This window comes from Gopherus evgoodei, chromosome 15 (assembly GCF_007399415.2).
Source record: "Gopherus evgoodei ecotype Sinaloan lineage chromosome 15, rGopEvg1_v1.p, whole genome shotgun sequence".
In the NCBI taxonomy this organism is placed as follows: domain Eukaryota; kingdom Metazoa; phylum Chordata; order Testudines; family Testudinidae; genus Gopherus; species Gopherus evgoodei.
The window spans coordinates 29,760,364-29,773,064 of NC_044336.1; the positions used below are offsets into that span (position 1 = coordinate 29,760,364).

The window sequence follows — 12,701 nt, forward strand, 5'->3', positions numbered from 1 at the left end:
CAAGAAAGTGTGAGTAACAGAAGGGGGGAAAAGTTTAGTTTGTGTAATGACTCACCCACTCCCAGTCTTTATTCAAGCCTAATTTAATGATCAGAGGGGTAGCCGTGTTAGTCTGGATCTGTAAAAGCAGCAAAGAATCCTGTGGCACCTTATAGACTAACAGACGTTTTCGAGCATGAGCTTTCGTGGGTGAATTTAATGATGTCCCTTTTGTAAATTAATTCCAGTTCTGCAGTTTCTTGTTGGAGTCTGTTTTTGAAGGTTTTTTTTTTGGTGAATAATTGCAACTTTTAGTTCTATAATAGAGTGACCAGGGAGGTTGAAGTGTTTGTCGACTGGTTTTTGAATGTTATAATTCTTGATATCCGACTTGTGTCCATTTATTCTTTTGCGTAGAGATTGTCTGGTATGGCCAATGTACGTGGCAAAGGGGCATTGCTGGCACATGATGGCATATATCACATTGGTAGATGTGCAGGTGAACGAGCCTCTGATAGTGTGGCTGATGTGACCTAATCACCTAAACACTTAGTGTACAGGACATACAGACCAGTTTACTAGGAAAAGCGTTTTCTAAGGAGACAACCAGATGTTAGAATGTTGTTATAAAAATTAATTGAATGGGAATGTGGCTTTCCTCATTAGGGTATCACCATATTAATGCTTCAGCCTTGCACTTCTCACCAGGATGCAGAGCCACATTATACCGAGCTGCTCTGAATCTCCATGTTCAAATCGAAACCATTGGAAACAAGAGTTGCAAAGTTGCTGGAATGTATATTCTATAATTAGTTCAAAACTTTTGAATTCAGGCAAACCCTATAGCAACAATTGGCTTCAACTATGATATGAGGCCAAAATTTCTCTGCTTGTTGGAAACCACTGTGTTTTGAGCTGCAGTCACAGCAGGCTCTGGATAAGGGGAATGCATCATGGTATTCTGGTCCATGAAGGAACAATGTAAAAAGTATTTAATCTGATGATGGGACCTTCAAGCAAAATAAATTGGGAAAGGGCACAGAGGACACCTCAGATCCAGTACTTACATAATAAAAGCACAATGAAATAATGGCTACCAAGCATGCAACTTATTACTTTTATTATTTGTAATACCATTCATATTATCTATATGTTAAAGCAAAACATTTCTGAACAGAACATTGAACAATTTTTTCAAGTTATTCTTGAGCTGCCTACAGCCACGCTGTACAACTCTGTACTGTGTTCCTTTCAAACTGAGCAGGGTTGTCTAGAGACAGAATTTGGACAGGAGGCCTTCAAGGAGCTCCTATGTGCTGCAGGAAGAAGTGCAGGTGATTCAGTAAGTCCTTCTTCCATCTTAGGCTCTTAAACTGCAGACACACACATTATTAAATTTTACTACCACGAGTAGTCCTATTCTTTTCAATAGGACCACTCACAGTAGTAAAGTTACGCACCTGAATAAGTATTTGGAGAGTCAGGGCCTTAACACCAAACCAATACCCCACCTTCCTGCAGTGCTACTAGAGATGCCATCCTGCCATTTTCAAAACGAAACAAAACAGAGATCCTGAGAACTCATGATCATTCAAATGTCATGACACTTTTCATAAGTACAGTGTTGTGCTGGTCAAATTACAACTCATAACATTTTTCCTGCAATTTCAGCTGGAAACATGTTATAAGGCTTAGTTATTTGTACAATGCTTTTAGTTCATCCAATGAAAGATTCTAAGTATTATTAATGAGCCTGATTCTCAGTCTTGAAACTTGTGACATCACTTACACCTGTGCTAATCAATACCACCAGTGTAAGTGAATGGAGAATTCTGTTTTTGTATCATTTTACACCCATTTTGCATAAATGATTACAGAAGGTACAAAGTAGTGCAGAATCAAAGCCCATCTCTTTAAAACCCTGGCTTTAAAATGAATATTAAGCAGCTACAGAGAATTGTTACAATATGTAGGAGTGCAGTGTTAGTAAACATAGGAAAATAGCATGCTAATGCAGCCCACTGAGATACATTTTTCCCTGTCTAACCAACACTCCAGTGTTTCTCAACAAAATTTTGCTACAAACTGCAAGCTCTGCCTAAAGGCACAAAAAAAGAGTTTAAATCTTTAGTAGCTGGGAATCTATACTAACCTCCAGAAAGCAGGTTGATGAACTGACATTTAATAAGGTCAAACAAATAAAGTAGGGTCCAGCTGAGCTATCCCTCCCTCAGCACCTTCCTAAACCCAGAACTGTGTAGGGGAGACACCTCACTTTGGGGGCACTAGTACCCAAGTGGTGCCTCACCCCTTTCCCTGTGCCCTGGAGGAGATGTGCAGAGAGGAGTCAAAGAGGCTAACGGTGCCAAAACAAGGACCTCTGGACATTCAGAGAACCATCCATACTTTTGATTGTACTTTCTCAGTTACATGCTGATTGGCTGTCCAACCCTTTCCCTCCTCTCCCCAACAGCCCCTCACCTGAACTTCACTTCACACTTGCCTCTCTTATCCTCTTCTCCCCTGCCCTGCCTCGCTTACTTCCCTTCTGTTTCCATTTAAGCTTATCCCCTCCTAAGTAAATCCACCCAAAATAAGCAAGTAAACAAATAAACACTAAAAATTGAACTGTGGAACTAATTCCACATTAGCTGCCATCACCTTGTTAATTCTGCTAGTGAGTTCTATCCCTTTCCCCAGCCTCTGGCTGTCTAGTCTATTTAGACTGTAAGCTCTTCGGGGCAAGGGCAGTCCTGTACTCAGTTTGTACAGAGTTAAACTTACTGTCAGAGAAATCAATGTTTAACATTGTAGTTCCGGATTTTTTGCATCTGGTGGGAGACTTTTGACTTTATGGGGTGAGTCTGAGATGATTTGTTGGCTATTAACTTTGGTTGAACTTCAGTGTTGGTTCCTTTGACTGTCAATTCAGCAACTGGTGCTTTTTCTCGATCCCCAGTTATAACAGTATGCTGAGACTCTTCAAACTTGGCTGTGTGGGTAGCTTTGAACTCTACTGAAAAAAGAAAAGGAGAGAATGTATTTGTTCTTCCATTTGCAATTATGAGTAAGACTGAAGAGTTGAGGAACACAGTTATTTACTGTCAGTACCTTTTGTTCTCAGAATAGAACATAAGAATGGCCCTACTGGGTCAGGCCAAAGGTCCATCTAGCCCAGTATCCTGTCTTCCGACAACAGCCAGTGCTAGATGCCCCAGAGGGAATTAACAGAACAGGTAATCATCAAGTGATCCATCCTCTGTTGTTCATTCCCAGCTTCTGGCAAACAGAGGCTAGCGACACTATTCCTGCCCATCCTGGCTAATAGCCATCAATGGACCTATCCTCCATGAATTTATCTAATTCTTTTTTGAACCCTGTTATGGTCTTGGACATCACAACATCCTCTGGCAAGGAGTTCTACAGGCTGACTGTGCGTTGTGTAAAGAAATACACTTCTACTCTGCTATAAAGCGACCCAATATAACATGAATTCAGATATAATGCAGTGAAGCAGCACTCCAGGGGGGCGGGCTGCGTGCTCCGGCGGATCAAAGCAAGTTTGATATAACGCGGTTTCACCTATCATGCGGTAAGATATTTTGGTTCCCGAGGACAGCGTTGTATTGGGGTAGAGGTCTACTTCCTTTTATTTGTTTTAAACCTGCTGCCTATTAATTTCATTTGGTGACTCCTAGTTCTTGTGTTATGAGAAGTAGTAAACACTTATCTACTTTCTCTACACCAGTCATGATTTTATAGACCTCAATCATATCTCCCCTTAGCTGTCTCTCTTCCAAGCTGAAAAGTCCCAGTCTTATTAATCTTTCTTCATAGGGAAGCTGTTCCATACCCCAAATCATTTGTTGCCCTTTTCTGAACCCTTTCCAATTCCAATATATCTTTTTTGAGATGAGATGACCGCATCTGCACACAAAATTCAAGATGTGGGCATACTATGCATTTATATAGAGGCAACACGGTATTTTCTGTCCTATTATCTATCCCTTTCTTAATTATTCCCAGCATTCTGTTCACTTTTTTGACTGCCGCTGCACATTGAGTGGATGTTTTCAGAGAATTATCCATAATGACGCCAAGATCTCTTTCTTGAGTGGTAAAAGCTAATTTAGACCCCAATCATTGTATATGTAGAGTTGGGATGATGTTTTCCAATGTGCATTACTTTGCATTTATCAACATGAAATTTCATCTGCCATTTTGTTGCCCAGTCACCCAGTTTTGAGAGCTCCTTTTGTAGCTCTTCACAGTCTGCCTAGGTCTTAACTGTCTTTAGTAATTTTGTATCATCTGCAAATTTTGCCACCTCACTGTTTACCCCTTTTTCCAGATCATTTATGAATATGTTGAATAGGACTGGTCCCAGAACAGACTCCTGGGGGACACCACTATTTATCTCTCTCCATTCTGAAAACTGACTATTGATTATATTGTCTTTATAGAGCCACACAGTAGGTGTTGCATGCCTGGCTATGTAACCAGCTTTGAGCAATAGTCAGTTAGGAGACATGTAAATGTCCATGGGCCCTGCACTCAGTTGATATAGGTGGGGCAAAGAATTTAAACCAATTTGACCCTCAGTTCTTCTCCATGTCCTAAACCTATTTAATTCTGGGCTGCGTAATAGAGGGGAGTCCATTCAGTATGTTTACAAGAGTCACTGTTCTGTCCAACTACTGTTTTGACATTAAGCATGTGCCACCTCACTCCCCAGCATGGCTCTGGGTCTTTGGGAAAAGCACATATAGTGATGTTAATTTATATGATATAAGTCTCAAGACACAACTCTGGTTAGCTACTGAGTTGAGATCTAAATACTGGTTTAACATTGTGAAAAGAGGATAGAATTGGCCAGCAGGACCTGGAATTCTGAGGAGGAGGAAACCACCACCAGGAATGATTCTTGTAATAAGAGATGATACAACGAAAAAGATCCCAAGGGCTCAAAGAGCATTTCCATTAACTTATTCAACATCAAACTCAAATCCAAAGGATGAGTAGTTTCTTAATGGGAGGGTACATATCTGTGAGCCCCTTTAAAAATTACTGCATCAAGAGGTGTCTGTTTTGCAGGGACCTAGTAGACTAAAATAAACCTTTGCAGTTGTCAAAAATATCTTTGATCACACTAGAGAGACAGAAGAAAGTCTAAGGTAACTAAAACTGGGATGATACCAAAGCAAGGCTTCTACCTTGAGCAAAACTTTTAAACACGGTTTTCTGTATAACAGCATAATATTTCCTGCTGGATGGAGTCTAGGAGGGCTGCCTTGTTCTCCTGAGACAAGCATTAAGGACATCCTGACCTAAAAACCTAGCAGTTACACTGTAAAGTAAAATGACTTGAGGTCCAAATACCCCATCTTGCCATTTGGCTGGGATGACAGATCTTAACTCAGAAGACAGACTGAATGGATAATCTTTACACGGGCCCAGAAATTCCAAGAACTAGGTCTGTCATGCACAGGCTCAGACCTGTTGACTCCTCAGAACTCTGGGGACGAAAGGAAATAGAGGAAAAAGTGTAAAGGAGCACTTTTCCCTCTATGAATCATAAAGGGATGATACACACTGCATATCCTTGCCCACTTTGAAGCAGAATTTTAGCCCCTGGTTGTTCTAATATGTAGCAAACAAGTATGTGTTTGGAAGGTACTCACCTGGTTTGAGTGACCGCTTGTAATGAACCAAACCCTTTCAACTCAGGTTATTACCTATGGTATTATTATACTTGTCAGCAGCAGAGGGAAGGGCTGTGGGTTTGTTTAATTTTTTTTTTTTTTAACCTGGAGTTCCAGGATTTCTATTTTTTGAGAGACTCTCTGGTCAAAAATACTACAGGAATATCAACTACTGATGTCACTTAGAGGAAACAAGGGAGCAGTCAAGACAGCTTTTTCAGGGGATGAAGTACAAGAAGGGCACCCCTAGGACTGTCTCACTGGGTCCTCCTCTTATATAGTCTATGTAAGATGCCCAGGGTTCCCAATGTGCCTACTGCATTGGGAAGGCCATTGAGGTCTATATCCATGGTGGTCTGCACCACGGCTGAGCTGTGTAGAGATATCTTGGCCTCATATGGCTCCAAGATGGTTGATGTGCTTTCGGTGAGGAATGGTGTGGTGAGAAGGTGCTTTGTTTCTGCATCTCATCATCATCTTTGCTAGAAAAATGTGCAATATCATGATCTCCTCTATAGCCTGTAGGGGAGCCCTCAGTACTGAGTATCAGGGAGTGCGGTGCTGATGATATCATCAAGTCTCTCTGGTGCAGCAGAGACTGTGTCGGTGCTGATGTCTGGACTGTTGGTTCCACTCTTGCTAGCATCAGTACCGGCCAATGCTGTGACTGTTTGGTCAGTGTGGTCGGTGCCAACTTGGTCTTCTCCACTGGTGCCGACTGCATTGTCGGTACTGGGGGTGGAGGCCTGGTGTCTGATGAAACACTTGGTGCAGAATCCCTTATGGGTGGAATTTGGTGCCATGCAAGAGACATGTCTTTGTCTGTGCCTCAACTCTGTCTCCTTTGCTCGGGCCTCAGTGGTGTCGGAGGTCACTGGAGTGTCGTAGGTGCTCACCTGAGCATGTGTTAGCATTGAGGGTAGCGACCTGGCAGGAGACCACCGTTGTTTTTGCGGTGCTCTGAGGAGAAGTCCCTCTTTTTTGGTCTTTTAGAGGGTATGTCTCCTTTTTCAGTTGGAAGTGTGCCCGGAAAGGCAGTCTGCTTGTCCGAGTCGGGTTGTAGGGATTTCTCCATTAAAATCATTTTTAGCCTGAGATCCCAGTCATGTCAGGCTCTGACTTTCAAATTGCTGCAGTGGGCACATTTTGGGGGGATATGCACCTCACCCAGACAGCGTACGCACAATAGGAGTCTGTCTGAAATGGACATAGTTTTGTAGCAGGAGCTGCAGTGTTTGAAGCCTGGGGAGCCAGACATCTTAACAGCTAACTGTCCCCTGTTGGGAGATAGCTAAAGAAATAAAACCAAACTTTTTTTTAAGAATAAAACTAACACTAACACTAACTTTCTTTCTATCTAACTAACAAGCTACTTAAAATATTTTTCTAATGGTTTTAGGGAAGAGTGCTAACACTGCCCCAGCGCTGCATCTTTAGCCGAGGACAGCTGAGAAGGAACTGAAGGGCTTGAGCTGTGCATGTGCTACATGCGGCACCAACAGGACCGCAAGATGCCTCCTGCGCATGCATGACCTATGCGGACACTGCTACTATAAATCTCTGATCGAAAGCACTGGGACACACCGACACCTGAAGTGGGGCACCCACCAGGACAGCACCTGAAGTAGTCCCAAGCTGTATAGTATCTACATGAAGAAAACCTAGATAAGTTGTAAACTCTGGGAGGTGTCCAAGGAGACATAAGGCTCCAAGTATTTTTCTTTGATTGAACTAGGTTCCTCCTCATCAGGAGTTGCAGCAGAATAGGGCTGACCTACTTATCTTGGATCCAAAGCCACAATACTGAGCTCAGTTCCAGGGGCTCCACCAATCAGATGATGGCACCAGTCTAGGCTTGAAACAAACTTCTTTCGGCACTAAGGGTTCATCTGCACAATGCTGAGGGGATAACTGTTTCAGAGGAGATTTTGGAGGAACCAATCCAATGGATCCAAAGGGGAAGTAGCCAGGGTCATCAGCACCGACAGTTCCAAGTCATTCAGCATCCCCTTCCCCATTGCTTTCAAAGAATGTTGACTCCTAGTACCTTGGACAAACAGGTCTGATGGGTAAAGGATAACTGATCCAACCTGCTTGGATCAGAAGAGGCCCTGTTTTTCGTGGGAATCCTATGGCCCACAGAAGCAGACTGCAATGGAGTCCACCTGGATGAGACAACAGATCTCTGTGGGAACACCATTTTGCTGCATTATATGGCCTCTTGGAGCTCCTGGAACTGTAAAAGGTGTTTTCTTCAGTTTCCTCTGAAGAACTCTGATCTTTAGTTGGAAGAACTTCCTTCGATGGTTCGAGACGTGTTTGCAACAGGACTGGAATTTTGATTCAAGTTTTGGAACTGATGGAGGCTCAGCAGCCACACTGTTTGTATGTGGGGTGAACACTTTAGGAGAAAGTCACTCAGACTCGTGCTACTAGTCTCTTGCAGGAGCAAGTTCCAGAGAGGAGTTTTATGGTCATCTTGGGCAAGGCCTTGCAGGCATCACAGCCCTTTGCTAAATGCCTGAGAAATGAGAACTAAAAAGGTACTTTTCATGCCCAGCTGAAAGGGGAAATATAGTGGGGCAAGGAGAACACTCCTTAAACCCTGTTTTCCTACACAGGTCCATTATCTTGGGCATGGCCTGAGAACATAAAACCAACAAAAAATTGATGAGAACTAGGAAAAAAAAATCAAACTCAAGTCTACAGTATGTCTATCCAAACGTCTTACAAACTATTTACAACTATTTTATGCAAACAAACATACAGGAGAAAGAAGTTGGTTCTATGACTGTTCCAGTAGGTGGATAGAGAAACTGCCAGTGAGCATGAAGTATTTATAACACTAGTATATGAAATGTAGGCCACTTGGTATATATGCACACACCCTTCAAACAGCCAAAAATGCTTTTGTGGCCACATAGTTAGATATATAATATTTACACTGAGTTTCTGTGGAGGCTGTGTCATGAAAGAAAAGTACATTTTCCACTTTTTTTGTCCATTAAGAGAAAGAACAGCAAATGCTTAACACAATTAATATTAACAACAAAGGGGAAGGAACTCAGACCAAAATAGGGAAAGAAGAGCTTAAAGAATACTTAGGCTATGTCGACACTATGCATCTTTTAGCAACACAGCTGTGCCGCTACAGCCATGCTGCTAAAAGGCGCGCACTGTAGCCACTGTTCGTCGGCAGGCTGCCATAAAAAAAGATGGAGAAAAGTTGTTCTCTTTTGCCACAGAGAACAGGAGACGAGGCAATGGGTTCAAACTACAGCATAGGAGATTTAGATTAAATCTCAGGAAAAACTTCCTAACTGTGAGAACACTGGGACAATGGAACAGACTGCCTCAGGAGGTTATAGAAGCTCCTTCAATGGAGGTTTTCAAAAGAAAGGCTTGATAGCCATCTGTCTTGGATTGTTTAAACAAACACAACAAATCTTCCATCTTGGCAAGTCTCTTCTTTCACTCTCATCTAACCCTATGATTCTAGAGTATTTAAGGATCTAACTGAACATTTCAGAACCATTAGCAATTATGTTCAAGAACCTCATGGAGGACAGGTGAGGGTGAGGCTTCAGAAGACTGGAGAAGAACAAACATTATCTATCTTTACAAATGGGGCAAGGGGGGAAGAAGAAAAAAAAGGACCTGGGGATTTATAGACCAGTTAGCCTAACTTCAGCATTGGAATGATACTGGAACAAATGTTTAAAACAATCCATTTGTAAGCACCAAGTAGATGATAGGGTGATAAGTAACTGCCAACATAGATTTGCCAAGAACAGATCATGCCAGATCAACCTAATTTCCTTCTTTGACAGGATTACTGACCTAATGGATAGAGGGAGGTAGATGTGATACATCTTGATTTTAGTAAGGCTTTTGACACAGCCCCACATTACAGTCTCATAAGTAAAGTAGCAAAATGTGGTCTAGATTAAGTTACTATACAGTATGAAGCAAATGCAAAAGAAATGCAAATATAGTTCTGGACTATATTAACAGAGGTGTTGTATGTAAGACACGCAGTAATTCTGCTCTGTTCAGCACTGGTGAGGCCTCAGCTGGAGTCCCGTGTCCAGTTTGGGGCACCACACTTTAAGAAAGATGTACACATATTAGAGAGAGTCCGGAGGAGAGCAATAAAAATAAAAGGTCTAGTTACTCATGAGGAAACATTGAAAGACTTGGGTGTATTTAATCTTGAGAAAAACAGACTAAGGGGAGACCTGATAACAGTCATATGCTAAGGGCTGTTATAAAGAGGACAATGATCAGTTGATTTCCTTGTTCACTGACGGTTGGACAAAGTGTAATCAGGTTAGGTTGCAGCAAGGGAGATTTTGATTAGATATTAGGAAAAACTTTTAAACTATAAAGATTGTTAAGCACTTGAACAGGTTACTCAGGGGGCTGTGGAATCCCCGTCACTGGAGATTTTTAAGAACAGGTTGCACAAGCACCTAAATGGGATGGTCTAGGTATACTTTGCCCTGCCTTTGTGCAGGGGATGGACTAATCTGAATGCCTCCGGTCTTAAAATCCTATATGCCCATTCCCCAAAGTGGATTTTGAACACAAAGTGTCTGCATTAATTGATATATACTCTTTAAAGCAAAAATATTTACAAGAGGGCAGTGGAGTAAGTGCAAGAAAAGCTCCATGTGTCAGATTCTGGTACCGTACATAGTTCTGAAAGGCTTTGGATACAACCATCAGCAAGATATGCTATGTGTGGCAAGGTTCAGAAAGGTTGGGCCTGGTCTCTCTTTTAGCAGGTATAAATCTGAGTATATGTAAAACTTTCAAAAACACCAAAGTGACTTAGGAGTTTAAGGCCCAATTTCAAAAGTGATGTAGACTCTTAAGAGCCTGAGTCTCACTGAAAGTCAATGGGACTTTGGCCAAGTGCCTAAATCACTTAAATGCTTCTTAAGCTCCTAAGTCACTTAGGCTCTTTTGAAAGTTTTACCCTACATCTGATTTGTACCCTGTAGGCGTGCGTGGCCCTCCCTTGCTGTCATGGTCTGAGGGAGGCCACACCTCTGCTGTCACATCCCTGTAAGGACAGTAAGATAATGGAGAAGTTAAGCCCTCAGGCAGGGCGAGCGTGCCAAACAGTTTAAAGCCCAACCCTCAGGCAGGTTATAGTCAGGTATAGTCTTGGAAACCTATGCCCTCCGACAGAGCAGGGTACCAAACACAGTCTTGGGTTCCAAACCTCGGGCAGGGGCAAGCACCCAGCAAACAATCTAGGGAGCTCAGGCCAAGGGTTAGGCACCCAGGTACAATCTGTCATCCTGGCTCTTGTGGTAGACAGACAAGCACAGGCCTCTTGGCCTGAAGAGGGGGAGAATGCATCCATCTCCTTTGACAGCTGCCTCACAACCAGGAGCAACTCCAGGCATTTTGCCACCCCAAGCACAGCAGACAGGCTGCCTTCGGCGCGCTAGGCAAGCCACCGAAGGCAGCCTGCCTGCTGCTCTCGCTGTGACCGGCAGAGCACCCCCAGTAGCTTACTGCCCCAAACACGCACTTGGCGTGCTGGGGTCTGGAGCCACCCCTGCTCGCAACTGAGCAAGTACAAGGCCTGCTTTTTATACTTTCTGTTCCTGCCCCACCCCTCTTCTTCCAGTGTGGTGAGTGTGGCCTTCCTGGTTCTCCCCACCAGGGGGCATCTGGCCCTCCCTCACTGTCAACCTCCAAGGCAGGCCATGCCTCTTTGCTACACATGCACATTCTGAGATTTGTGCCTGCAGCAGGGTGACCAGATAGCAAGTGTGAAAAACTGGGACAGAAGGTGGGGGGTAATAGGCACCTATGTAAGAAAAAGCCCCAAATAGCTGGACTGTCTCTATAAACATCAAGACATCTGGTCACCGTAGCCTGCAATTGAATTCTGGGTAGAGATTTTGTATATGCAAGTTGAATCTTCAAAAAGGAGGCTTTTTATGCTGCTGAAACGTTGGCCCTGTATGTATGGTTAGCACTGCCACCATTGCTGCAGAAACATTGAATCATTTGCCACCAGGAATAACTGCAGTTCAGGTTGGAAGAATGTTTCTACACTTAAAGCATAACCAAGGCCAATTACTTAAATATTTGTAAAGCACTTTGAAGATGAAAAGTTTTACTTAACATAGATCAGAAATGGTGGGTCCTCTTCTGTCTAGAGCCAGAAAGAAGTAGAAATCTCTCTTGGTTAAAGTTTTACCCAACATCCCTGCTGTGGCTGGCTTTTTACCTACATGGATAGCTCTTAAAAGTCCAACAGTCTGAAGTCAAAGCTGTTGAAATTCTGTCTAGTATGGGACACTAAGAGATAACATCTGACCCATAAAGTGTAGAATTTCTGGCCAGACAGCTGAGCCAATAACAGCAAGAAAGGGGCTGTGGTAAAAGTGTCTCTTTAGCTTTCTATATCCAAGTTCAAATATTGCAACAGAAAAGTTATTTAAGTTCCAAGCATCTCCAGTTCTTTTGCTCTTTAACACACAGTGCATTCTCAAACCAAATGCCAAACTTAGCTGCTCCTATTCCATTCAGGCCCTCCCCCAACTGCCAGTTTAGGGTAGCAGACTTCCCTGCATTTTAGAGATCCTCAGCTGCCATATTTGTTTCTTTAGGTGATTAATTAATTTGATTTCCTGGTATTCCTTTAGCCCAAAGTCAGTGGCCACTTCCTCTCGCAGGTGTAAAAGACAAGTTCTGAGTGTGTTTTAAGCTCAGGGAACTTCAAGCAGTACAGAGAGTGGCCAGACAGGGTTCACAGCCACAGCCAGGAACCTCTTGCACAAACCATACATGAATTATGTACCTTACCCTTGCATTTAGCATGTCTTAATTCTCTTCCCTCAAACCCCTCTTCCCCCCCAGAAACGCTTATTATAACATACTATTTTATTTGAAATTCTAGGTTTTTCAAAATGCTCTGTTTTCACAACTTATTCTCAGCTTCAGGTCAAGAAGCATTGCTTAGGCTCTCTCATTTTACACAAAACAAAAGAAAAT

The 12,701-nt window shown here is 42.8% G+C and overlaps 1 protein-coding gene across 6 annotated transcripts in view; it reads right to left on the minus strand.

Annotated features, from left to right (window-relative positions):
• Nucleotides 1–1,088: 1,088 nt before the first annotated feature.
• CCDC57 (coiled-coil domain containing 57) overlaps nt 1,089–12,701 on the minus strand; it is a 150,609-nt gene continuing 138,996 nt past the window's right edge. For 3 of the 6 annotated variants that reach the window (XM_030534230.1, XM_030534226.1, XM_030534227.1), the window contains one exon: nt 1,089–2,995. In XM_030534230.1, the coding sequence (XP_030390090.1) occupies nt 2,775–2,995 (221 nt within the window). In that variant the 3' untranslated portion in view covers nt 1,089–2,774. The remainder of the gene's footprint in view (nt 2,996–12,701) is intronic. The other 3 variants (XM_030534228.1, XM_030534231.1, XM_030534232.1) reach the window with 3 other exon arrangements.